The sequence below is a fragment of the Dromaius novaehollandiae genome, chromosome 16, assembly GCF_036370855.1.
Source record: "Dromaius novaehollandiae isolate bDroNov1 chromosome 16, bDroNov1.hap1, whole genome shotgun sequence".
Taxonomy (NCBI): domain Eukaryota; kingdom Metazoa; phylum Chordata; class Aves; order Casuariiformes; family Dromaiidae; genus Dromaius; species Dromaius novaehollandiae.
This window is the reverse complement of record NC_088113.1, coordinates 2,643,949-2,669,208: the sequence shown is the minus strand read 5'-3', so window position 1 is coordinate 2,669,208 and position 25,260 is coordinate 2,643,949. Positions and strand designations below refer to the sequence as shown.

The 25,260-nt window shown below is 53.1% G+C and overlaps 1 protein-coding gene across 6 annotated transcripts; it reads left to right on the top strand.

The window, feature by feature from the left end:
* Positions 1-315: 315 nt before the first annotated feature.
* ZNF341 (zinc finger protein 341) lies at positions 316-24,700 on the top strand. Of its 6 annotated transcripts, none has more exons than XM_064521282.1 (16): positions 326-415; positions 1,409-3,128; positions 4,414-4,524; positions 6,099-6,286; positions 7,424-7,576; positions 8,235-8,474; positions 9,420-9,615; positions 10,801-10,885; positions 11,703-11,893; positions 12,900-13,093; positions 14,292-14,500; positions 16,158-16,254; positions 17,979-18,111; positions 18,974-19,085; positions 19,867-19,937; positions 21,244-24,700. In XM_064521282.1, exons 3-16 carry the CDS (start codon positions 4,416-4,418, stop codon positions 21,756-21,758), a joined length of 2,493 nt encoding a protein of 830 aa, XP_064377352.1. In that variant the 5' UTR covers positions 326-415; positions 1,409-3,128; positions 4,414-4,415; the 3' UTR covers positions 21,759-24,700. The 6 variants fall into 6 exon arrangements, with proteins under 6 accessions (XP_064377349.1, XP_064377352.1, XP_064377351.1 ...); XM_064521281.1 differs by having other exon boundaries at positions 354-415; positions 1,316-2,738; XM_064521280.1 differs by having other exon boundaries at positions 354-415; positions 1,316-3,128.
* Positions 24,701-25,260: the final 560 nt, after the last annotated feature.

The following is a 25,260-nucleotide window of genomic DNA, read 5'->3' as shown; positions in this document are numbered from 1 at the left end:
GGTCAGGGAGCCTCGGGGGGCGCCGCGGGGCCGCGCGCTGCTCCTACCGGGTGCTGCGGTAGGCAAGTTACGTGGGAAGCGGCACCGCGGCAGAGCAGCGGCCGCGTTGGGCTCTGAACGCTCTTCTGCGGTCAAACGCGCGGCGCCGGGGTGCGCGGCAGCTCCTCCGCAGCGCCCGGGCAGCTCCGGACAGCAGCCCCCGCCGGGCCCGGGGGTCGCGCCCCGCGTGGGAGCACCCGGCGCCCGCGGCGGCTCCCCGGGCTGCCCCCCCGCTCTCCCGGCGGCGCGGCGCGGCGCGGCGCGGGCGCCCCCTGGCGGGCGCGGGCGGCCTCCTTCCCACAATGCCCGTTGAGGCTGGCGGGTCGCGGCCGCCCCGGCTCCAAGATGGCGCAGGCGATCTTCGAGGCGCTGGAAGGTAACGGGGCCGCCGCGCCGCGCCGCGCCAGGGCACCGCGGGGCCAGGCCCGCGCCGCCCCGCGCCCCCGCCGCGCGGCACCGGCTGGCGGCGGCGCGGGGGCTCCCGGGCAGCGGGGCGGGGCCACCCCTCCCTCCCCGCGCGCTGCGGCCCCGCGCGGCGGCGGCGGCGGCGGCGGCGCCGGGGGCGGAGGCAGGACCGGCCCCGCGGGCGGCCCCGGGCGGCAGCCCGGCCCTGCTGCCCCGCGGCTCCCCGTGCCCCGCGGCCGCAGCGCTGCGACCCCGTCGCTGCGCCCGGGCACCCCGGCACCTCGGTCCCCGTCCCTCGCGCTCCGGGGCACCCGGGCACCCCCTGTCCCGGTGCCAGCGCGCTGGGGCACGCGTGGGGTGCGGGGGGATGGCGGGTCGTGGCGGCGTGGGGTGCGGGGGACGCTGGGGGACGGGGGAGCGTGGGGTGCAGGTGACACTGGGGGACACGGGAGTGTGGGGTGACACCGGAGGATGAGGGAGTGTGGGTTGCAGGTGACACTGGGGGACGTGGGAGCATGGGGTGACACTGGGGGACATGGGAGTGTGGGGCGATGCTGGGGGACGCAGGAACATGGGTGACACTGAGGGACATGGGAGCATGGGGTGATGCTGGGGGATGTGGGAGCATTGGGTGTGGGGTGATGTAAGGTGGCAGCGTGGGGTGCAGGTGACACTGGGGGACACGGGAGTGTGGGGTGATGCTGGGGGACGCAGGAGCATTGGGTGTGGGGCGCGGGTGACACCAGGGGACGCTGGGGAACGGGGCCCTGCGAGGGCCGCGCTCAGCTGCTCCCTCGCTGTGCGAGGGCCGGGTTGGCACCCGCGCTGCCCCCCGCCCCTGCCCCCGGTGCTGTTGCTCCCCACTCTGCAGTTGCGCTTCAGTCCGCTGTCCCGCCACTTTGCGGGAGGGGACGCCCCTGCCGAAGGGCCTCGCATCTTGGTCCACTCGTCTCTGCTTTGCCAGCAGCCCCCGAGAGCAGAGCGGCGGAAAGATGAGCGAGGAGCAGCGTTTCTCTCCGTTTTGTTAGCTTGCTTCGTGCACGTGGCAGCACTTTGTGGGGAGCCAGGTCCCCTCTTTCCTCCTTGCAGTCGGCTCCTCACTGCACGCGATTCCTCATAGGAGTCAGGAGAGCGACGCATTTTGGCAAATCAAAATAAACTCCACTTTTTTCTTAAGCCCACAAAAAGCGGCAGCTTTTCGTGGCTGATTTTCTTCCTTTTTGTTCTGTTTTTTCTTCTTAACTGATTCGATTTCAAGGTGGCGGTGACTTGGCTCGTGTCCTCTGCACGCGCTGGGGGGCAGCGGGGCATCTTCACGTCTGCCACGGGGCGCCCGGTGCTCGTGGCGGCCGAAAAGTGGCCAGGGGCATGAAACTCAGAGCGCAAGGGAGAGTAAAACCCGGGTGAAAGGGAGCAGTTTTGTTTTGCTGTCTGAACCAAGAGAACTGTGAGGAGTAAACAAAATAGCACAAATGGACAGCCTCGCACGTTTATCGTCGTTTTCCGAGATCTCTGTGTTTTCGTCAGGTGCTGGGGAAAGCACGCTGCCAGTAAGGAGAGAAGCATTGGCTTTTCTTCTAGGTTTTGTGGCTATGAAGAATGTCGTACGGACTCAAGCAGGCTCTGATCAGTGCAGACTGCTCCAAAGCTTTCTGATTGAGTCTATGCATGGCCTTGAATGGCATCAAGGAACTGTCCCTGCTTTAATTCATTGGTTACCAAACCCCAAACTTCTCGATTCCCCTCTGTATTAAACGTGTAATTGTCCGTTTAACTTGTGAAATTGCAGTGACTCAGTGGGCAAATTTGGTAGCCGCTTGTGCAAAATGCCAGATGCATAAAGAGCAACGTATTTCTGTTGTCGTGGGCCGTCTGGTCGCTGCAGGATGCTAAATGCTGCATCGGCGTTGCTGTTGCTGCGTTACCTGTCTGCTGCTGGTCTTGGTCGCTCCTCAAGCCTCTTCCAGTTGGAAACTGGAAGTACTTACAGCAGGATTGAGGCTGTAATGTGGCTTTTTTGCTCTAAAGATCCAGCTACTTGCCGCGAAGAAACTCAGTGGTCTAGTGCACGCGTGGTGTTCTTGGTGCGAACAGTGGGAAGACTTCAGCGTTTTCATTTTCAGTGTTTTTAATTCTGACCGCAAATTATTAAGACCAAGTTTTTGATTCCCAGTTTTCTGTCACGTCCAGCTTCCCCGTGACTGCTGGAAAGGGCTCCTCCGCTCCGCTCTCCAGTTGGGGTGCGCTAACCAGAGCCTGCGGTATCGCATTTGCAGTTGACCTGGGGAATATCTGTGAGTAAGGACGGTCTATTTTAAAGCAGAGCTTTAGCAGGGCTGAGCAGAGCGGCTGAGGAGCGCACCTGCAGTGTCCGCCGCTTGGCCCGCGCGGCGGCAGCGATTGCAGCCCTTTGCGTGAGCGACGGGGTCCGCAGTGGGCCTTGCTTCGTGGCAGCTGCAGAACTGCACTCTGCCATCTCCCTCGCTGGGGACACGCAGTGTTTGTGACCTTTCCTTGGTGGATGCTGGATGGAAAGGGTGTTTGTGGAGTCTTGCTGTTTGCTTCATGCTGGAGATACAGGAGAAAGGAGAAATCCACAGTATTTTACTGTGTGCTCCCCTTTGGGGAAGTCACATCCCCATGTCCAGGAGAAATTTAAAAACTTGCACCTTGCAGGCATTGAGGTTTCTATAAGCTGTGGCATTTTTCTTGCTCTCTTTTGTACCCTAAATACAGGGGAACCTGTAGCGGGAAGCTGGGGCTGCTGCTTCTGCTCTTCCGTTCCTCTCTGCTGGGATCTGTCACAACGTTTTACTATCCTTCCTGATGCTGCTTGCTCACTGGTTTCTTGTCAGGATCTGTGCTCACCTGCACCGTTTGCAGACGATTAGACCTCTATGTCCTCCCTGTCTGAGTCTGGCATTAAAGAGATGCACAGTCTTGTTCTGCAAAGATCTTGAACAAATTGCTAGAGAGGAGTGATGCACATAAATCACATCTTTTAGCCATTTTTTTTCATAACTGGGTTGTTCTGCATTTCTTTACCTCTGGTTTCCAAAGCAAGAAAAAAATTGTTTTGGGCCTGATCCACGGACTGTGTGCCGCTGGCCAGGTGGGCTCCCTAGCTGAGCAGTCCCCATCTCCTGTATTTATCCAGAATATTTTAGAACATTTTAGCTGTAGTGAAAAATATTTGTGCCAAAGCAAGTGAGCTGATTCTGACAACAAATCTGTCTGGGTGTGTGTGCTTTCATGTAGTCCCGAGGGAAATGGAAATGAGAGCGAGCGACCGACAGCTCTCACGTGAGAGGTGCCTGCGGCACGGCGGGGAGCACGGCCGGGAGGGGAGGGAGCCGCTGTCCGGCTCTCCCGCGTGTCCCGGGGGCCAGCCGGTGGCCGAGCAGGTCCCCCCAGCGCCCTTCCCGGGAGCCCACGCTTGCAGCTTCCTTCTAAATGCTCTAACTCAATCCTCTTGTTGTTCATAAGCCTGTGGATGGTTGGGTCCGAGAGCTCTGCTCTTGGAAACGGGGAGGTGTTTCGAAAGTTCCTGCCTCGGAGCAAAGCTCGGTTGCAGGCTGACACACAGCTGCTGCCCACGAAGGGTTTTGTCTCACGCTGCCTCCCCAAGGAGGTCCATCCAGGCCATTACCCTGGCTGGGCCATGACATCCTAAATAGCCACTTCTTAGCTCTTTTCATACCTGCAGTTTGCAAACGTCTGTCCTCTCTGCAGCAAGCGCCTGAAACCGAGTGCTGTCTGCACTGTTGGATTCCCTTGCTTCTCTTCGCTCTCCTCCTCTCGTGTCAATAGAAATGGGCAGGAGCATTTCTGTAGTAAGACAGCAAATACTGCCGAGCAGAGGGGCCGCCGGCGAGCGGCCTCTTGGCGCGATGCGCTCGGTGAGCGAGGAGGCCCCTCTGCGTTTGGTGGGCGCTTGCTTCACCCTCCCCGCTCATGTCTCCCTTGCAGGCATGGATAATCAGACAGTGCTGGCTGTGCAGTCCTTGCTGGATGGTCAAGGAGGGGTGAACGATCCGTCCGCTCAAAATGTCAACTCATCCGCCACCATCCAGTCCATGGGTGAGTCTCTTTAGCATGGGGAGAGAAGGAGGAGGGGACAGTGGTCTCTTACAGCGCACTCTCCGTGACAGTCGGGCAGAGCAGCGATGCAGCCTGTGCATGCAGGACACTGCTCTGAGTGTTGTGACCCATCAGCTGGGCTAGGTGAATCAGGAGGAATGGGTCTGTGTGAGTGCCCAGGTGAGCAGAAAGATGCTTTTGGAGTTGGTGTCGGCAATAGGCTGGACCGGGCACTTTGATAAAGGCGTGAAAGGAGGGAGCGGTATCCTCCCTGCCGCTGGTGCTCGTTACTGTTTGTATTTCACTAGTGCTTGCTACTTATATTTTTTATGTAATGAGCAGTCCCTTATCCTCTGGGGATGTACTGCTAGTCCAGTCATTGAGTGAATCTGTGTGAATGAATATGGAAACTGGTGGTTTATGTGCACGTGAAAACTCCTGTTTAGACATTCAAGATCTTACAGCTAGTGCCTGTCTTCAGAGCTGACTTCACCGGAGCTGGTAAACGTAGTCCAGCCAGTGCTGGACCAGGACTTGCTGGGTAGGTGCAGAACTGCCGTCTGGGTCTCCCACCTATCACAGATTGCAACTACAAGTGTTGCCAGCTATGAGCTGACAGTTTTGCTGGCAGAAGACCCAAGAGCCTGTTCAGGGGATTGATACGTTGAGCCCTTCCATGTGAGAGTGCGTTTTCTCTTTCTGCTCTTTTTCCCCTTGCGTGGAAGAGGCCAGCCCATCCATCTATCAGATTGATTTGGACAGCAAGTTCCCACTTCATCCTATTATTGAAAAGCCTCTCATGGTGACCATGTTCTGAGCTGTGCTCCTGGAGGAGTTACAATCTGTGTCCCCAGCGCAGTCCTGCCTGAGGCTGTGCCAGGAATCAGACAGCAGTCGCAGCCTTGAGAGCCACAGGGTATTTTTTCCCAAGGTGTTTGAGTCCAGCTGTCTCAAATGAGAAATGGCATGTGCCTGTCTGGGTTGCTAGTTGTGCAGATTTAATCTAGAACATAGTAGCTCAGTTGTCTTCTTTCTGCCACTAGCATCAAGCAGAGGCACCAAAGACCAGCAGTCTTCCTGGGGGGGAGGTTTGAGGTGCAAGCTGTGCCCTGATTTTGCCACTGACTCTGTGCCGTGATGCAAATTACTCCTCTTCCTCTGTGCAACTTGAGTAATAAAATCTGCATCAGCCAGAATAATCATGATGCTTTGGAAGAAGCAATTTGAGTAAAAGCAGAAGGTGGTGCAGGAGCAGGGCTGGGTTGGATATTCATGTCTTTGGGATGAGAGGACAGGCAATGGGATTCAGCTTGTCACAGGGAGACTGTGGGTTTTGTGTAAGGGTGCAGGGCTGAGACAGGCATGTTCCCATCAGTTGGCTTTGAGGAGAGCTGAGGATCGCGGAGGAGGGAGAGTTTTGCCCTAGCAGTTGATTCTGCCCTGATGATGATGTCCTAGAGATCCAGAAAGTGTCTGTTCTCCTGCCTCTTCTGGTTGTTCTTTGGTATAGCACTGGGGAATGCAGAAGAAAAGGAGCCAGAGGCTGGAACAGTGATCTGGTTTTCTAATTGCAGATGATGAAGATGTGTTCCTGTGTGGGAAGTGTAAGAAGCAGTTCAACTCATTGCCTGCGTTCATGACTCACAAGAGAGAGCAGTGCCAGGGAAACACCCCTTCCCTCTCCACTGTCTCCCTGGCCACCAACAGCGTGTACACCCCATCCATCACATCGGTGCAGCAGGCTCCGAGCGCCAGCCGGCAGGTACTGTGCTTGAGCCAGCAGGCTCCATGGCTCTGTTGCCGTCATTTTGGGAGTGGGAGAACCTCTGCATAATGCTTTTAGGTCCAGTGATACCTCATGACTGACCTCTCTTCTAGGAGGCTTAGCTGTGGTCGTGTTGGATTTTGACCTCGTGTTAAATCTGCTTGGTCCTCTGCTGTAAGGTTTCCTTCAGCATGAGTGTCTAGTCCCTTTTCCTCAGGCCAGGAGAAGTTTCTTATCATGTCTGTGCTACAGCCAGACTTGGCTTCCACCCAAGAGCACCGGTGTGACACCCGGCCTGGCAGGCCTGCTCGCGCTGTGCATTGCTCAGGGTGGAGTGGGTCTCAGTCTCCCCTGGACCGTTGTCCGGCTCGTGGGCAGAAGAGGAGGGCTGTGGTTGTGGCACCCTCACCCCTGCCTGCCTCCACCCCGTCTCCTGCAGATAACCCCACACGGTGTGGTGTGATGTGCCGGAGGGCGATGTTCTCTGGGAACTCTCGTTCCCAACAGACTTCTCGGGAGCGAGTCTGTGCAGCAGTTCCCATATGCATGACGCATCCTGTGCCTGCAGTCATGGTGGCTTCTGAAGTGCTTCAAACCAACTGTTTTTTTTTTTTTTAAGTTAACTTAGCACTGATGGACGGTGCTGCCTGAGTCTGCAAACACTGGTCATTTCTACCAACAAAATGGGGACAGCCCAACCTCCCCTCCTGTAGTCCCTCTCCGATCTGAAGAGATGATTTTGATGTTCACCATCTATAGCCAGAGCAGCCTCCCTCAGTTCCCCACCTTTCCTAGCAGGAAAGCATCCAGTAAAGGCCTGAAATTGTCTGCAATGAGTTTGTTCTGCAAAGCTTGTTTAATAAGCGACCATTTGAGCCAGTGGCCACTTCCCTGAACCATCGGAAACCTTTATACTTCCTTCTGTGACATTTCCAGAGCTCGCTTACTGTTACAGCTAGGAACTACAGGGGACTCAGTAGGAAGCGGTAGATAATTACCTTAGCTTGTCTGCTGACTAGAGGCTGTGAAAGCAGAGACGCAGAGGTTCAGTAAAAAGCACAGCATCGTTGTTTTTCTGAGTTTATTATTTTGTCCTGTTGCTGATCAACAATGCAACAATTTTTTTTCTTTCAGCAAATTTCTACATACATCACAGTTCCTCCGTCTCCTTTGATTCAGACCCTCGTGCAGGGGAACATCTTAGTTAGCGATGAGGTGCTGATGTCGGCCATGTCTGCTTTTACATCCTTGGACCAACCGATGCCAACGGTGCAGCCCCCGGCACAGGTAAGGGCCGTGCGTGTGCCCTGGGGACTCCTGCTGCATGGGATCAGACTCAAGAAATCTGCTTTGATGCTGAGTCCTGGGCACCTTCCCAGCATGACAGCCAGGCTCAGGGAAGCCTGATAGATAATGACAGGATAACTCCAGGGTCTGCTCCCTCCTGGTGTCCTTGTTGCTGGATGCTCAGATCTTTGTAATATGGTCTCTCCAGCTTTTTTTTGCCCCTCTTATAATTGTTGGTTTCCGGAGCCCTCATCAGTTTGCTCCATGGATCTCCTCTTGGGATGTTTGGTGTAGGCTCTCCTCAGGGCTGGTCAGGCCCCTGCTGGGCTGGATACACTCTCTATGCTCTGAAAAAATTCTTAATAACCAGAAAGGTTAGAAGCTATAAAAAAGCAAAAAAGCAGTGGGGCTCAAATGCTTGGAGACAATGTCTACCAGCAGGTCAAGCCAACCTTCTGCAAGCCAGCACCACCTGCTCCAACCTGGCAGTTGGACAGTGGTGCACTGTATGATGACATTGTCACTGTTGCGCAGGTGTCACTCTGAAGCCTGATGGAGAATGTGGGTGTGAGGGTGCAGCTTCTCCACCTCAGCCTTGCTAGACCAGTGCTGCGTTTTCAATGCCTTGTGCGTCTGTCTCTCCTTCTTCTGTTTTCAGAACAGCTTGAGTATGCACGCTGGGGCTGGCTATCTCTCCCAGCCCCCTCCGCCACCGCCGCCCCCCCCGCCCCCCCCTCCTCAGCCACCGCCACCTCCCCCGCCGAGCCTGGGGGCTCCAGGGCAGCCCAGCACCGGGGGCGGCGGCGTGGTCGAAGTGTACAGCACGCCTGCCCCAATGGCAGCAAACAGCTCGGTGGAGATTCAGACACTGGGGATGCAGCCCTATCCGCCCATAGAGGTAAGGCCAAGTCCGTGGGGGCTCTGACATCCTGGGCCTCTTCTAAAAAGCAAGGGAGTGGTGCCATTTGGGACTTGCCTGGACTCGAAATGCAGGATTAGCATCTGGGAAGATGCGTTAGGTTATTTTACAAACATTGATTATTTCCTCTGGGAGAAGGTACTGATCAGAAACATGCCAGCAAGAGGAAGGGGATTCTGAGAACAAGAAAAAACAATTAAGAATGGGAGGGCTTGGCTGGATGAGGGATTGGAGGACCTGAATGCGTGAGCTTGGTCTGCTGTGGTTGAGGGATACCTGCAAATGTTGGAAGTGAGAGCGAGGTGAGGTGAGGGAGCTGTCTCAGAGGGGAGCAGAGCACGGTGCTGCTCATTCCAGGCTTAGGTGGGCAGCAAAATTCAGCTTCTTGAGAGAGACATGGGCCTGAGTGGCTTTGTGTGTCGTCAGCTATTCACAGCCTCCACGTCATCTGGAGTTTTCTTGTGCCTCCTTCCCTTCTGCAGTCCTTCTCAGTAGGCAGCAGGGCCTGGAGATTCCTGCCTTCAGGGGTGGTTTGAATCCCCACAGTGAGTGGTAATCGTTCTGGTAACCTGCTCTGGAGGGATGAGAACCTGTTCTAGGTGTAGGACCTAGATGGGGGACTAGGGAGCTCCTTCAGAGAGTTTCCCTGTTGTCCTGTTCCTGATGTAATAAATCCTGGACACTTGGTGGTGATCAGCAAGAGCATTTCATGCAGTGCCTGGGATTAGCTTTAGTTAGAGACACGTTGTCGGATCAGGTGAACCAGAAGTTCGATCCAGTTTGGCAGGAGGCAGAAAACTCAGCTGAACTTACAGCCTGCTATGGCAAATGTTTCTGGAGGTGTAGAGTAATAGGTGCTGTACTTGGCACGGTATGGCACTGTGCAGCAAATCTGTTTTTCCACTGATAATTGCACTCTTCCAGGTACCGAGCCAGTGTGTGGAAAGTCCTGTGTATCCCTCTCCTCCTGTGTACAGCCCTGGGAAGCAGGGATTCAAATCCAAGAGTACCAGCACTCCCACACCTTTGGCCAGTGCAGGAGGAGGCAATGTGGTTGGCTTTGATTCTGCCTCTGCTGCCAAAAGTAGGCGCTCCAAAACCGAGAGCGGGCTGCATGAAGGTAGGTGTCCTTACGACTGTTGCCCTGCTCTAGCCCATAGGCCTCTGGGCTTGTCCTGTAGTGCACAGTCGAGCTGCAGGCTCTCCAGGCTCTGCTGGGTGGCACTGGCTGCGCACAGTGCTCTAGAGGAGGAGCAGGACACCATGCCCAAGGCTATCGAGAGCAGGCAGAGATGTGGACATGCTTCTTGTCTGTCATCTCTGGACACACATGAAGTGACTGTCAGTGTGCTGCTGCATGGGGCAGACTTCTGCTCAATCTCTGCATCTATATGCTTATTGTATCACACTTGAAAAAGGGGAGATCCTGCAAATAAGGTGATAGGCCTTGGTCCATGTTAAGCTAAGTAAGAAGGCCCAGCTGTGGCCTGGCCCTTAATACTCTTTCCAAAGGCTCAGCAGACCAGTCCCTACTACGTGTTTTAGTGTGTATCCTGCCTGCGAACAAAATGCGCCTGTCCCCAGGTGAGGCAGGACAGGAGCATGTCCAGTTACAGGAAAGATGAGCATCAGACCCTCCGCTGGCAGAGCCTGCCTGTTGCTTGTGTGACCAACGCACATCTGGCCAAGTGACCATAGGCCAAGCCTATGGTGGAGGAAAGCCATGTGGCCTTTCTCACCAGGAAGGCTGGATCTGTGGAGATACAGCAATACCTATACTAGGCTTTAACATAATCTGCAGAGATGTGAACGATCATGCAGGCTGCAGCTCTCAGTCCAGGATTTGCTAGAGCAGCCCATGGTTCTGCTGTTTCCGTTGGTTTATACCCCATTGTAGCAGATGGAAGATGTGACTGACTGATCTTCCAAGTGGGAGAAATGTGCATGTGCTCCGGCTGATGGCTGACCTTGGTGCATTCATAGGGGAGAGACAGAACTGGGACCCCTCCTCTCACTAATCCCATACCTGTTTCTAATGCCCAACATACTTTTAAAGCAGCTGCTTTGTAGCACAGCTGAAAGTATCCCCCAAGTGCTTAATGCCCACAGAGGGTGCCCTGCCCCTTCACTTCTGCTCTCCTCAGTGCTTCTACTTCTAGACTTAGGTCAGGCTACATTAAATGTAGCCTAAACCTCTCCCTGCTCTGTCCAGGCAGATCTTACCCCTTCATGAGTGCTTTATTCTTTGTCCTAGATAGATATGTGCTGCGTGATCTCATTCCTGTGTGTGCCCTTCTGCTTCCAGGGAAACCCAAGTCCCCCAAGCTGAAATGCACTTACTGTGACAAGGCCTTTACCAAGAACTTTGACCTGCAGCAGCACATCAGAAGGTAACAGTCTCCTCATTGATGAGACCTAGAAAGTCAAACCTCTTGTCACCCAACTGCTGGAGCAGCGTCACCTCCACTGCTCCCCTCTGCCTTTGCTCTCCTTTCCCACCCTAGCAAGCTGCAGCCTTAGTGGCTGCATGGGGGCTGGTATTACCAAACCATAACCAAGCTTAGTGTCTTGGTGGGGAGCTCTTATAAGACCTAGGCCTTTGCCAGGCGGCAGTTGAAATTTTCAGTATCTGCCCCAGCAGAGACTGCAGAAATTGAGGCAGGTGAGAAGGAGCAAGTGGTGGTTTCATTCCCTTTCCCATCCTGGGCTCTTCACGTGATGTGCACTAGGTGTCAGAGCCAGCTTTCTCTCCCACAGCAGAAAAGCAGGGTAGAAAGATATTTCTGCTGCAAAAAGGGGAGAGCAAATTCAGGGAGGCTGGGGGATTCCAAGCTAAAAGCTACGCATGAGCAAGGCGGGGGGGTGACAGGGAAAATGAGGGTGACAGGGATGAGCAATGGGGTCCCAGAGGTCAGTGTGAAAACCCTGAGAATGATGTCCTATGTTGTGGCAGAGCTCTTTCTCCTCTCCCACTTCTTCCTTTGATCCCTTGTCATTCCCTGACTGAGAGTGTTTTGTCTGTGTGGAAGGCTTGTCTCTCCAGGCCTCTCGCAATCCACTTGCTCCCGTTAATCAGGTCTCAGAGGCCTTGTTTGGCAGGTCCAGGAGCTGCTCTGCCAAGCAGTGAGTGCTCAGTGCAGTGCCGCAGCAGCCTTGCTGCCATGGTCCATGCCTGGGGGCTGCTGACACAGTGCCTCCTGCCTTCAGTCACACAGGTGAGAAGCCGTTCCAGTGCATTGTGTGTGGCCGAGCCTTTGCCCAGAAGTCCAACGTGAAGAAGCATATGCAGACCCATAAAGTGTGGCCTCCAGGGCTGGGATGCACCATCTCCCGCAACTCCATCACGGTGCAGGTCATGGCCTTGAATCCCAACCAGCCGGAGGACGAGGAGAACACAGGTTTGCTGCCTGGGGACAGCGCGCGTTAGAGGCAAAGCAGTGACGTGGGGAGTCTGCATGCTCCTGCATCTCCTCGTCCCTAATGGGGAGAGAGGGGAGAAAGGAGCTGTGTGCGCAGTTGTTTGCATCACCCCCCTTGGGGTTTAGCAGCACACATTAGACAAGTGCACTGGGTGTCTGTCTCATTTGCTCAAGTCCTGCTGGCAGATGCAGCCCATGGGTACCCATAGCAATGGTCGGTCCAGGTGCTGGTGAGACAGCAGCCCCGAACTCTGTGCCAGGTCGTGCATGGGAACAGGAGGAGGCATATTCCCCTTCCTCGCTCCCCAAGGATGCAGCCTTCGCAGTATGCGAGCCACATTTGGCAGCTCTGATCTAGTGGCTGGTGATTTAATGTAGTCCAGTGCTCTGGCCTGTTTGCAGCACTGAAGTCATGCCTGGGGTGGGTCTGGCCCCCCTGGCCAACTGCAAATGCTTGAGGCAGAGAAGAGCTCCTTGCTGGCAGGCGGTGGTGTGGATAACCTTTCTGCTGGTTGCCTCAGTCCCAGGTAAGAGGGGAAAGAACAAGACAGCGTGGCAATGTTGTGTCTAGGACAAGGACACTGGAGCTGCTCTCTGCAGACCTCAGGGCTGCTGCTGGACTCTGTGTGTTACCTGGATCTTACCTCCCATCTCCTGCCTGAGATGGGGAGCGAATCTGGCTCCAGTTCCCTGGAGGGGGCCAGCTGTGATGACTACTCCATGGGGTGTATTTATTTCTTTGGAAGCACTACGGTAAAGAGAACAGGTCAAGGAGAGGAAGATGGAGAAATCAAAGCCCTCGATAATCTGTAGACAGGAAAGCTGGGAAATGAGATTCATCTGATCTAAAGGATCTGCCTTTGAGAGAAAGGAAGAGCCTGGAACCAGAGCCAGGCCTGGGGTGTCTCAGCAATGCAGGGCTTTCAGAGCAGCTTTCAGAGCTGCCTGATTGCAGTCTGTGACTTTGTCTCTCCCTGTTCTTCAGGTTTGACTCAGCCCTCAAGGAACCCAGTGCAACCACCCCAAGACATGGTCCCCATGGAGGAGAGCGAGGCGGGCAAGCTGGAAGCCAAGCAGGTTGTCTTGATCGATAGCTCTTACCAATGCCAGTTCTGCCCCAACAAATTCAACACCTACTTCCAGCTCAAATCGCACATGACACAGCACAAGAATGAGCAGGTGAGTGGGGATGAGAGTACCTTGTGTTGGTGGTGAGACTGAGACAGGCTTTGTCCTGTGCCCCAGCGCCCAGTATCTGTCCCTGGTGCACTGCTCACTCTCTAAAGCTGCCTGTGCTCCCCCTGCGCTGTGGCTTGTTGCATTGCTGGGTTGCAGGTATGTGGTCTGGGCGGTTTTGAAAAGCTCCACTGCCTTTGCTCTGCGGAGCTGCCTGTGAGAAATCAGCCAAGCAGGTTCGGGCAGCTAGAGAAAAAGGAAAGAAACAAAGTCCAAAGTCTTCAGTGTAGGTGGCAGCTCTCAGGTCGTGGGACAGTCACTGCTGGGGTGTTGTGATCTCACCTGCTCGGGTGATTTCATGTGTTCAGAGCAACACCCCTTTCTCCATCTCACTGTCCTCAGAGGAATTGCCCTGATGTTCTGCGTTTGCAGAACAAACGTCACATGGCAGTTGAGCAGGTTCAGCCCAGTCCTCAGAGACGGGAGAGGCGAGGGCTAGTGGGGCTTACCTTCTGGAGCCACATTTGCTTGTGGGCCTGGTCTCCTCTCAGTGATCGTAATGGAAAGGGAGCAAGCCCTGCCTGGGGGGCTGTGCTGAATTTGCAAATCCTCTGCAGCTGTTGGCCAGCAGCTGTGTGGGTCAGGGAAGGAGTCTAGTCATGTGGGATTAGCTGTGCTCCGTGGGGACCTCCTGTGGGCAAAGTGGGCCTTGGATATTAGCCCAATGGGTGCTGTGCAGAGCGAGTAGAGTTTGTCCTAGTTCCTGTTCCACTTCCAGGAGGTTCTGCTGTTGTCCTGACCTAGAGCTGTCAGCCACATTTTGACGATGAAGCTGCTCTGCACTGTTCTCTAAAGACCTTCCTCTGGGGAAGGCAACAGAGGAAGGGGATGTTTTACCACCACATTGTCCTGCTGCAGTGCAATGCAGGGTTTCATTGCTGTGCCCCTTCCTGAGCGCCAATGGCCTTGTGGCGGACCCATGGGCATGATGGGGCACTCTGGGAACTGTGGTGCTGCTTCGTTCATGACATCAGCTCAGCTACTCCCCAACACAGGGGACAAAGGGACAGGGGTTGTGCTCTGAAAGTAGACCCAGTGGCCACAGTTTCCGAACTGTAAGGCCGCATTGTCTGTCAGCAGAGGATTTGCCCAGTTGGTTTCCATGGTGTGCCGCTCCAGTCACTCTCCTGTCTTCCCCCAGGTGTACAAGTGTGTGGTGAAAAGCTGCGCTCAGACCTTCCAGAAGCTGGAGTCCTTCCTTGAGCACATCAAGAGCCACCAGGAGGAGCTGAGTTATCGCTGCCACCTCTGCAGCAAGGACTTCCCCTCCCTGTATGAGCTGGGTGTCCACCAGTACTCCCACAGCCTGCTGCCCCAGCATAGCCCAAAGAAGGATGTGGCCGTGTACAAGTACAGTAGCAATTCGTGCTTACAAGGCTTGTAGGAGTGAGTGTGTGCTGAGTGCGTTTGGCTGAGAGCTGTCAGGACCCTAGAGGGGAGAGGGGGCCGTGTGTTCAGCAGCTGCGGTTTCTTTGGGCACCCGAGTGGCAATGGGAGGGTCCCTCCACCAGGCTGCTGGGCTGAGCACTTTGTACGCAGAATCTGGGCCTGAGGTTTAGGATGCTATGAGAGCGTGACCCATTATAGTTCATTCTCAGCTCCTGGAACGTGAGCTGGTCAAGGTGCTAACAGTCTCCTGAAGAGAGCAAAAGCAAAAGGTGATCTCCATGTGAGTGGCAGACAGGACAGGGAATGATGGGTTGAAATTCCAGCAAGGAATATTTCAGAAAGATGGTGAAATACTGGTATTGGTTGCACAGGAAGATCCCATCACTGCAAATCCTCTGTCGGGGCCAAGAGTGAGATGGGCACAGCTGAGCCTGCCTTGGGCTGGGCGAGAAACCTAGGGGAGCCCCTTCCCAGCCCGTCTTCTGTGGTTCTCTAATCACCTGCAGCAAAGGAAGTGAGGGCTGCAAAAGCTGTGCCCAGGTAAAAGACTTATTTCGCCTTCTCTCTTGCTGCAAAGGAGACCGTTGCCTGGGAAAGCCTTTCTATTATATAGAGAGGAAGCGTGAGAATGTTTCATGAACAGCAGTCAGGAACAGTTGAAGTGTATGTAGGTACATACAGGAAGAGTAAGAGGTCCAGTAGATACTGGAAGTCACTTAGGAGCCTCATGGAATAAATATCTGCTACTTCTTAGTTGGGCCATAATTTCTCCTTATCCTTGTGCTGGGGAGGTTCATCCTACAGCTTGCTAGCAGTGATCTTTGAGATCAGAAGCCTGCTTATGTTTGAGGAGGTTTTAGTCTGATCTCCGAAGGAAAAGAGGTTTCACAACAGATACACCGTGCGAGTGCCTGTGTGTTCATTGTTGATGATACTCGTACCCATTGCCCATGATCGGTCAGGTTTGGCGGAGGTCTCAGAAGTACTGCCAAGATTTATGAGGATAAGTGAGCAGCTGGAGGAGGGCCCAGGTGGTGCGGGAGAGGCAGCAATGTGAGCTCAAACTTTATTAGACACCGGAAACTCCACATGGGAGAATGTTACCTTGTGGCTGTCCCAACCACAGGTAACGCTTCCATTGCTCTGTGCAGTCACCCAAGAACTTCTTCACTGGGAGCAGTTGTCTTCTGGCAGTGAGAATGGGAAGAGATGTTTTAAGTAAGGTGAAGTCTTTACGTAGGGCTTGTTTCCACAAGGAAGCTGTGAAATATGTGCTTGGGTACCTGGGTGCTCTCATGCCAGTAGCATGGGGAGTTAGTGTGGCAGAGGACTAGCAATTCCAAGGCTTCTCCACCCAATTTTCCAGCACCTCCCCCTTGCGAAGGAAGCTAAGTGTGAGTGTGATCCGGCCATGTGGGTCGTGGAGGTTTCAGAACATCTCGATGTTGGTATCGTCTGTACCAATCCATCCCTGCCAAAAATCAACCTGGAAGGTGGCTGGTGAGTGGGTGTGTGCCGCCCAGCGTGGGGTTTGCCTGTGGTGTGGGGTTTGCCTGCGATATGGGGTTTGCCAGTGGTAGCCTCGTTCACAGGCTCTGTCCTTTCTCTCCACATTCAGATGTGTGAAGTGTGTAAATAAGTACTCCACCCCGGAAGCCCTGGAGCACCATCTGCAGACAGCAACGCACAACTTTCCCTGCCCTCATTGCCAGAAGGTGGGTGGGTGACCGCTGCCAGAGCCGATCCTGGCCATGCAGTTAGGGCTCTGAGGGGAACGGGAACCCTTGACTCCCTTTCCTCTCCCTTCCTACCTCAGTACGGACTGGCAGGCTCGTGAGGTGCTTTTCAGAGAGACGGAGGTGATTGCATCCCGGCCTCCAGCTCTCTTGCCTCTCTCGTGCAGAGTACGTTCCTCCCCACAGTGCTGGCTTTTCTGCCGGGCCCTGTTTGATGCACAGGATTTGCAAGGGGATGTTTCTCCCTGTCTGCCCTCTGTGCGCCCACGTGTTGCGTTGGGCTCGTGCTGTGCAAAGAGCCAAGCTCCCTTACTCCCTTGACACACTCAGTGCGGTGCTGGCTCGGGTCTTTGACAGCATGGGACTTTACACCCTGGGCTGCCATCCTTATTTCTTAGAAGCAGGCGTGCCAGGAGAAGAGAGGCAGGTTTTGGGGAAGTGTTAGGGTGGCGTCAGTGCTACGCATCTCAAGGGCTTTGACCCACCATGCCTGGCTATCTGTGGCTGGAAGGGTTATGCCTGGGAAGTCCTGGGAGAGCCTGGACGCCTATGTTGCTCTCCTCAACTCCTGCCACAGTAGAAGTCTCTGGGTCTCCCCATGTTCCCTTCTTTTGGATGAATGCTCGGTGTCCTTGGAAAAGAGAAATCTGTCTGAGTGATGTGACTGGGACTGGAACGATGCCCGGGTAGGTTTTGGCTGGAAATACTCTTGTCAGCATGGCCCCTGAGGGGGCTTGAGGGGCAGAATTTTGTGGGGTTTGAATTCTAATAAATTATTCTTTGAAATCCAGACTAAAATTTGGACCCTTGCTCCTCTGTTTATAGCCAAGGAAATGAAAATCCTGCAGTGGGGGCAGGGACAATCTCAAAGGAGTGACCATTCTGTACTGAGGTAGCTCAGGAAGGGGAAACGCACTCCTGCCATGGTTAGTAACCCATCTTTCTTTACCTGTCTTTTCTCCACTCCCCCCACCAGGTGACAGATGCCCTTTTGGGCCTGGGTGGGACTTTGAGCAGCAGCAGCAACAGGGCTTTGAGAGCCCATTAATTGCAGCGGTGTTTTTTACTTCTGTTTGTATTCTTATTAATATTGCTGACTTCTGGAGATGCTGTGAGAGCACAGCCTTGGGTACCAGAGCTCCTGGCTCTCCTGTGCTCCTGCCGATGCGTGCTTGCAGTGATCTCTTTAGGAATTCACTTAGCTTGGGTATTTTCAGTATCCCCATTAGCCAAAGGAGCCATTCACACTGACTTTATAAAGACCATAAATGTGTGTACACCTGCATTGGGAGCCTTTGGTAATAGATGATTGGGAAGCACAAAATAAGTTTAATGCTGTGGGAAGGTAGTAACTACTGGGGTTCCTTGCCCAGCCTGTGCTTCTGATGGCTCCAACAGGGTGTCCATCTGGGGTGCTGGTCCTCAGTACTTCTGTGGTGTCATAAAACTTAGCAGCAAGGTTATGGCTTACGTGTTTCTTAAGGATAAGAAGTTTTTTGTTTTTTGGTTTTTTTTTCCAAAAAAGCTGTATCTGTATTTTTCTTACACCAAACTGAAGATTTCCTCAGTGCTTTCTTTCCAAGAAAGCAATCACCATGGGCTTCATTGGCTTTTTATATAGGCTGTGCCTCCCTTGGCCGTGCAGACCCAGTGATATCCCTCACGTGCTGCTGGCTCTTAGCCTTGTTCTTGTGTGTTAACAGGTGTTCCCCTGTGAGAGGTATCTGCGCCGACACATCCCCACGCATGGTGGGGGCAGCAAATTCAAGTGCCAGATCTGCAAGAAGTTCTTTCGCCGGGAGCACTACCTCAAGCTGCACGCCCACATCCACTCGGGTATGGGCGCCACCGGTACTGGAATGCCTTCCCTGCCAGCTGGCAGCCCCCGGGAACAGACATTTTGGGATCAGAGCTCAGTGATCAGGACCTTCCTCTTCCCAGCTCTCTGGTGATCGCATTTCAGCTGAGCTGTAACCTTGGGCACCTTATCCAGATGACAGATGCAGAGCCAGCTTGGGGCTGTCAGGGCTTGTTATCCCAGGCACAGTGCCACAGAAGTGCAGCCGTACAGCTTCCACACTCGGCTCTGGGCTGGAAGTGGGTTGCCTTTTGGGGGTGATGCTGGGCCCATGCACTTTAAAGTAGTGGAGCCACCCAGGCTGGACCCAGAAATTCTGGGAGTACAGTACAGAGATGATGCCTAGGTGGCTCTGGATGATTTGGCTTAGGCCCAAGAGACTTTACCAGTCCCAGTGCACTGCTGGCCTTGCTGGATCCAAACTGGCCTGTGCCTACTGCTCAGTGTCTCCATATCATGGTCCTTGCTGCACCCTGTAATGCCCTGACTAGTTTCCTAATAACTAGAAAAACAGAGTCAACTGTATGAGTCATCTGTAATAATATATGGTTTTCGATCAGCCTCATGCCCAATACTGCACCAGTTAGGAGCAGGACACAGAGCTGGCTTCCCTGTTGCCCAGGGTTGCAGAAGCTAAGGAAGCTGGCCCTGGGGAGGAGGAGCAGCATGTGGTGGGGATTGTAGCCATCCATCCATTCATCCACCAGGCAGCCTAGGGAAACCTGGGAGAGATTATAGAGAAGAACAGACTGGCTCTGCTGCCAGAGCAAATCCTGTACAGGATGAGAACAGCCTTGTGTCACTGGGCTCTCTCTGACTCTTGGTTTCTTTCTTACACAGGAGAGAAGCCCTTTAAGTGCTCAGTGTGTGATGCAGCCTTCAATCGGAAAGATAAACTCAAGCGGCATATGCTGATTCACGAGCCTTTCAAGAAGTATAAATGTCCCTTCTCGTACGTAGTTTGTCTCCAGCATGGTGCTATGTCTTAATGGGTCATGATGGGATTTGGGAGGGAAGGAATGTTTCCTGTGGGTCTCCCAGGGTATGTGTATGGCATTTGCCAACCCACTGCTTCTTGGGAAGGCAGTAATGCTGGGTGCTGTTGAACTGGGAACCTAGAAATCCCAGTTCCGGGTATTGACTTCCTGCAGGGCCACATCATTTCATCTCAGTTCATCAACCTGTGTAAAATAATGCCTGCCTGCATGGGAGGCTTGGGGAATTGCACCTGGGGAGCATTGGGGAAAAGAAAGTAATATCTGAGCACAAAGTGCTGAATGAAGTGATCTTCCCAACTGTCATGTCTCAAAAAGCACTTGGCAATGTGGGAGCTAATGCACAAGCCAGAGAGAGAAAGGTTTAGGAGGTGCACCCTAAAGTCTGTGGGACAGTCATGGGCCCTCTGAGACAGCCAAGACCAACTGACTTCCCCCTACTCCAACCAACTTGCAGCTCCCTCCAGAATATTTCTGTGTCCAGCTGGGATCTTGAACATGCTGCTTTTAGGAGCATTTGTGGTGAGACAAGAGCAATGTGTAGTCTAGTGGAAGACACATGTGTCCCTGTAGCAGCCTGTTTATTCCTTGCCCCTTCCAGAAGGGCTGAAATAATGTGGGTCCTGCTGTGAGTGCATCTGGGGATCTGCCTGTGGGCTGCTAAGGACAAGGGCTGAGCATTTCTGCATCAATCCCCAGTTGATTCATGCTGCCCACTGGTGTTTGTTATTCTTACAGAAGCCACACAGGCTGCAGTAAAGAGTTTAACAGGCCTGACAAGCTGAAGGCTCACATACTGTCCCATTCAGGTAAGTGCAGCTGGCCTCTGCCCTTGCTGCTAGTAGTTGGGAACAAAGAAGTTGTTGGGACTCGCTGTGACTGGGAGAGCGTGTTATGGAAGGAGTAATCCAGAGAAACAGGAGGTGGCAAACAGTGAAAGTGCTTCTGCTTTGGGACCCCCAGAAGCACAAGATGTTCCTTGCAGATGCTTTCCCCACGGTGTCCCTCCACCCAGCCCTCAGCTAACACAGCCACTGTGTGTTTTATGGGAGAATTTTCCACACTGTATGGTACAGTGTTTCCCATACGTAAGCCTAAATTCTTAATACTGCTTATTAGCTTTAGCTTTTTTTTAATCTCTGTTGTTGCAGGCCTGATTATGTGAGCTTGTGGTTTATATCTGTGTCTAAGTTTTTGGCTTTTTCCTAAAGCAGTATAAATCTGTAGGCAGGGCCTACTGGGTGAGACTCTGAGGCAGTGCTGGATTATTCAGTGCGTTCACTGTCAAATGAATGTCCACAGTGATCTGTCCACTGCTTACTGATAATATCTTCTATTCAAGAGGAGAGCTCTTGGGATTCAACTCCCTTCTCTCTATGTTCCAAAAAGATGCTCCCACTCCTAATAAAGGCAAACCATTTCTTCCTCAGCCCTAGGGAACTCTGTGGTTTTTGTCTGTTGGGGTAAAACTCAGTCTTTTTTTGTGCTTGTCATGTGCAGATGGAACTGTGCTGACAGTGCAGTGGCTGATGTGTTTCCAACTCCAGTATATTCCCATAGTTGGGAGAAAAAAAGTGAAACAATTTGTTTTTTATTTAGAAAATACACTTGGTATTTGGTATTTGGTAAAAAAAGCAAAAACAAAAGAACCCCCAGAGTTTAAGCCTATGTTCTGTCTTTTCACCACAATCGCCTGACACTTTTTCCTGCTAATATTTTAAACCTCTTATTTGGAGGCAAAGGCTAATGTTGTAACCCTTCCTAAACCCTGGCATTCAGTGGGTAAGCACCTACTTTTCTGATTGCAAATATGCCTGGCACAATGCCTTCTTAGACCATGGTGGGGGTAGGGGGGAGGGTTGGTTGGCTGTTTTAGTTAGCAAACCAAAAAAGCATGTGGCTGCTTGGGCGAAGAGATGGCTGTTTCAAGCTGCAGGGTAAGAGAGGGAGAGAGGGTGTGTGTCAGGATGGACAGGGAACATCAGGGAACATCTGCTTGGAAGAGGAGCTAGAGCTGCCATGCCCTCCCTCAGTGCAGTGCAGATTTGTCTGAATATCTGCGTTTTAATGCAGGGTTCTTTAATGGCGCTTTCTCTCTTCCTATGCCCTGTGCAGGGATGAAGATCCACAAGTGCCAGTACTGTAACAAGTCCTTCAGCCGACGAGCCCACATGATGGAACATCAGCGCTCGCACACCGGCAACTACAAGTACCGCTGCCCCACCTGCAGCAAAGGTTTCACGCGCCACAAGTACATGAAGGACCACAAGTGCCGGCTGGGCTCACCCAAGGACAAAGACCTGCAGCTCAGGAAGCCCCAGAAGAAGCGGGTGGCACGAGGGCGCAAGGCAGGCCTTTCCCTCCCCAACCAGCTGGCCCTGGCAGAGCTGAAGGACGGTGCCACTGGGGAAAGCTCCCGGGAGGGCGGCCCGAACAAAGAACAGTTCCAGGAGTCAGATGCCGTCCTGTCCATCGTGGTGGGGGGGTCAGGAGCTGCTGAATCGGATCTTGTCGTTCCCGGGCAGCCCAGCAGCATTGCGTCCAATTTGGCCCTAGCAGAGTTGCAGACTGCCTCGGATGGCCCCTGCACCATGCTGGCTGTCCCTGTTTACATCCAAACAGCTGAGTGATGATGTGTAGGGCCACTGTGTGGCTGGGGCCTGCTGCTGGGGTGTCAGACTGTGCTGAAAATTATCACAGTGAAAAAGACCAAAGCTCTTGTTGGGAGGTAGATGGATATGAGAGAGAGTGGCTTTCATTTCCACTTGTTCTTCCCTTCCTTGGGCAAAGGACTGCTTGGAAGCCATTGATGGCTAGAAGGCACTGAAGGGAATAGCTCCATATTATCTTGTCCTTCTACATCACTGGTCAGCCTAGGGCAAGAAGGACTAAGATCCCTGAATCAGGGTGAGAAGAAGGAGCGTACCGCCTCACAACAAACAGAGCTGCTGAAACCAGATGGCTTTGCAAATCACAGCCTATCCCATCTGTGGTTTTTCTGGCCTAAAATCTGTATTGCCCAGTATTTGGGTGGCCTTTCCAAGAGTAAACAAATGATCCTTCCTAGTGGAAGCAAGTTCATCCTGAGGTCCTTTGGGAACACTGTTCAGAAATACCCTGAATGACACGTCTGGTATCTTTCTCTTCTCTGACTCGATCAGTAGAAAGATTGCCTTGTCTGTACTACCTGTGTTACAAACACCATGGAGCTGAAGTGCTGTGTGGAGTTGGGAGCAGCTACGTGTTGTGTTGGCGGTGCCAGGTCTGAGTGCGTGTGTGTGTTGGATCTTCTGTCTGCTTGGTGTTCTCTCTACAGTGTTTGCTCTTTTCTGTTTTTTCTTCATATCCAAGGATCTTGAAGTGCCTTAGACACCAAGAAGTCAGTTCTCATAAGCGGTAAACGTGACACCTCCTTTCTTGACACCTCCTCTGTACAGCAGCGGAAACTAAGGCATGGAGGTGATCTGTCCAGGGTCACACAGGAGACTTGGGATGCATCTAGGAACCAATCTTCTAATACCAGTGCTTCAGGGTACTTCTGTACATGTCCTCTTCTCTGTTAGCTGCTTCCCAGCCTGCAGATTTCCTTAGCTCAGTTTTATGGGCCAGTTGTTAGGGTTTCAGTGAACCACTGGCTAGTGGGCAGTCAGCGTAGTCAGGGAGTGGGAAAGCCCTGTGTCTCTGGGACAGTTTCTGTTGTGCACTCAGCTTCTTTCTGTGACTTCCCAAGCAGGAGTCCCTCCCTATTCCTTTCCCTCTAGATTCCAAGTAGTGTCTCGTTTTGGCAACTTATTTTTCCTCTGTTTTTCCAGAACTGGAAGGGGTGAAAAAGCAATGCCAGCAATCTTGCCCATACAGTGAGGACTGTGTGAGGGAAAGGCACAGGAGAGCTCTCCACCCTGCTTACATCCAGTTCAAGCTCAGTCATTGACACTTAATCAGTGGGAGCGCTGATGGTCTGTGTCACCCCAAGAGACCACAGGAGAAATCGTCTGCTCCGTCTCCCTGTTGTGCCAAAGGTGCCTGTTGCCCCATGCTGTAAGAGAGCTTTTCCTAACTCTGCTGTCCTTTCTCACTGAAGCTTTCTGTGATCCCTTGCTGGCCCAGGGAGTCTTGGTGCACAGGCACGTTGAACTTGAGGCGCCTAATAGGAGGGAACTGAAAAATACCATCGTGTAGTGCTGGTAAAGGAGCTACACCGGCAGGTCTGGTGTCCTAGGTAGGTAGGATAGCTGTCGAGTATGCTGTTCCCTTCTCTGCTGGGCTCCCTATTCCTTCTCGCTCTGCTCTCAGCCTCCGGGTTTATTTTGCGACGGGAGGGTCTCGATTGTTGGGAAAGGGGACTCGACCAGGCTGGAGAACATTGCTGCCACCTCCCGCTCCAGTCAGGACACGCTGTCCCTGTGTTTGCTCTCCACTGCTTTCTTCCCACTCCGTGTATAGATCAGCTGAGCTGAGCTTGCCTTTCTTGGTAGCTTTTGTCTGATGATATACTGAATGGCCTGGAGATTCAGGAGGCTGCATTTGCAGTTGCCTTCTCCTGTGGCAGTGCAAGGCAGAGTGTGGGCTGGGTCAGTTCTGGGTACTGAAGCCCTGGCTGTGTATTCCCACCTTCCCTCCTGCTGTCACATCTGGGGAGCTGTGTGTGTCTCTGGCGGCTGGAGCAGTCAGCCCAGCACTACTGCTCTGACTGGTCTCACCCTGATGCCCGTCCACAAGCTCCCTGAGCTCCCTCAAAGTGCTCTTCCTGGCTCCTTGCAGTGCACTTTGCTCAAATCTAGTAATAGCAATCTGCAGGGACAGAGTGCGCTGTTGTCTTGCCCGTTGTAGACATCTGCCTCCTGATGGCATGTTCTTCCAGACTGCATCCAGCCTAATGATAAGTTATGGTCCTAAGACCACTGTCACCCCTGGAAGGTGATCACACAGTCCCTGTCAGGATGGTTCCCATCACCAATTCTCTCTGCTCAGTTCCATCTTCTTAACCCCTCCTAACTCACTTTTTGCTTGTTTCACTATTTTCTGATGTTTCTGTACTTCCAGCCATTGGCATTTGTTAGGAAATGGAGCACAGGACTTAGGAGGAAAGGCTGAGAGAACTGGGTTTGTTCAGTCTTAAGAAGAAGTTAAGGGGAGGTCTTATTGCTATCTTCACCAGCAATGGGAGACTGTAGAGAAGATGGAGCCAGGCTCTTCTCAGAGGTGCACAGGGACAGGACAGGAGGCAACGGGGGCTGACTGGAACGTGGGAAATTCTGATTCAATGTAAAGAAACAAAAAAGCTCTACCAAGAGGGTGGTGAAACACTGGAACGAGGGCACAGGGAGGCTGTGAGATCTCCATCCTTGACGATATTCAGAAGTCAACGAGAGCATCGTGCTCTGCCTGGACCTGCACAGAGGCCTCCAGAGAGCCTTCTTACCTATGTGCTTCTGTGAAATTTCTTGTCTGCTTTGAAGGGCATTTTTTTTGCCCACAATATTTGTTTTACGTATTTGGCTCTCATGGGAGGGGAACAGTCACCAGGAAATGGTTTGCTAAATACACTTTTTCTATTTTTCTCTCCTCTGTACCCATTCTGTACAGTGTCATTATGTGGCCTCTGTGTTTGCTGTAGCATTGCAGTCAGGTCTATTTTGAGATGATGGTGTGTGGGTAGAGCACTCCTCCAGCCAGGAGGAAAGGTCTGGAGGCATTCTCTTCCCTTCCGGCCTCTGCTTTCCACCCGTCCTGATCACAGGGCAGCCAGTCTAAATGAGATGCTGAAAACTGTTTTTTGCTGGCTACCCTGAACATAATTAAGAGTTGGAAGCAGAGCCTCAAAACAGCTTTGCATGTGACTTTGGGAGGCAGGGGCTGAGAGACACTGCGCTATTTGCTCGATGGCAATTGGTGCGTGTGGTGCTGTTTCACCCAAACACGAGCGCTGAGTATTGTCTTGACCATAATGATTGTTCTCTTTAGAGAAAATGTCGAAGTGACTGCACCTAAGATTATAAAGTAATAGATCAGAAGGGAAACTGGGCTGGTTGATGGCACGGCTCTTGCCTTGGGAAGCTCTGTGGATGAGCATCTCGTCTGTGTCTGCTGGATGCTCCAGCCCCGGGGGATTTGTGGAAGGAAGGATGAGCG

Bases quoted from the DNA above. Each gene is read 5' to 3' on its own strand.
- ZNF341 (XM_064521279.1), top strand. From the start codon at position 385: ATGGCGCAGGCGATCTTCGAGGCGCTGGAAG. The intron at 6,287-7,423 runs GTACTGTGCTTG...TTTTTCTTTCAG, and splicing joins CTCCGAGCGCCAGCCGGCAG to CAAATTTCTACATACATCAC. The intron at 8,475-9,419 runs GTAAGGCCAAGT...GCACTCTTCCAG, and splicing joins AGCCCTATCCGCCCATAGAG to GTACCGAGCCAGTGTGTGGA.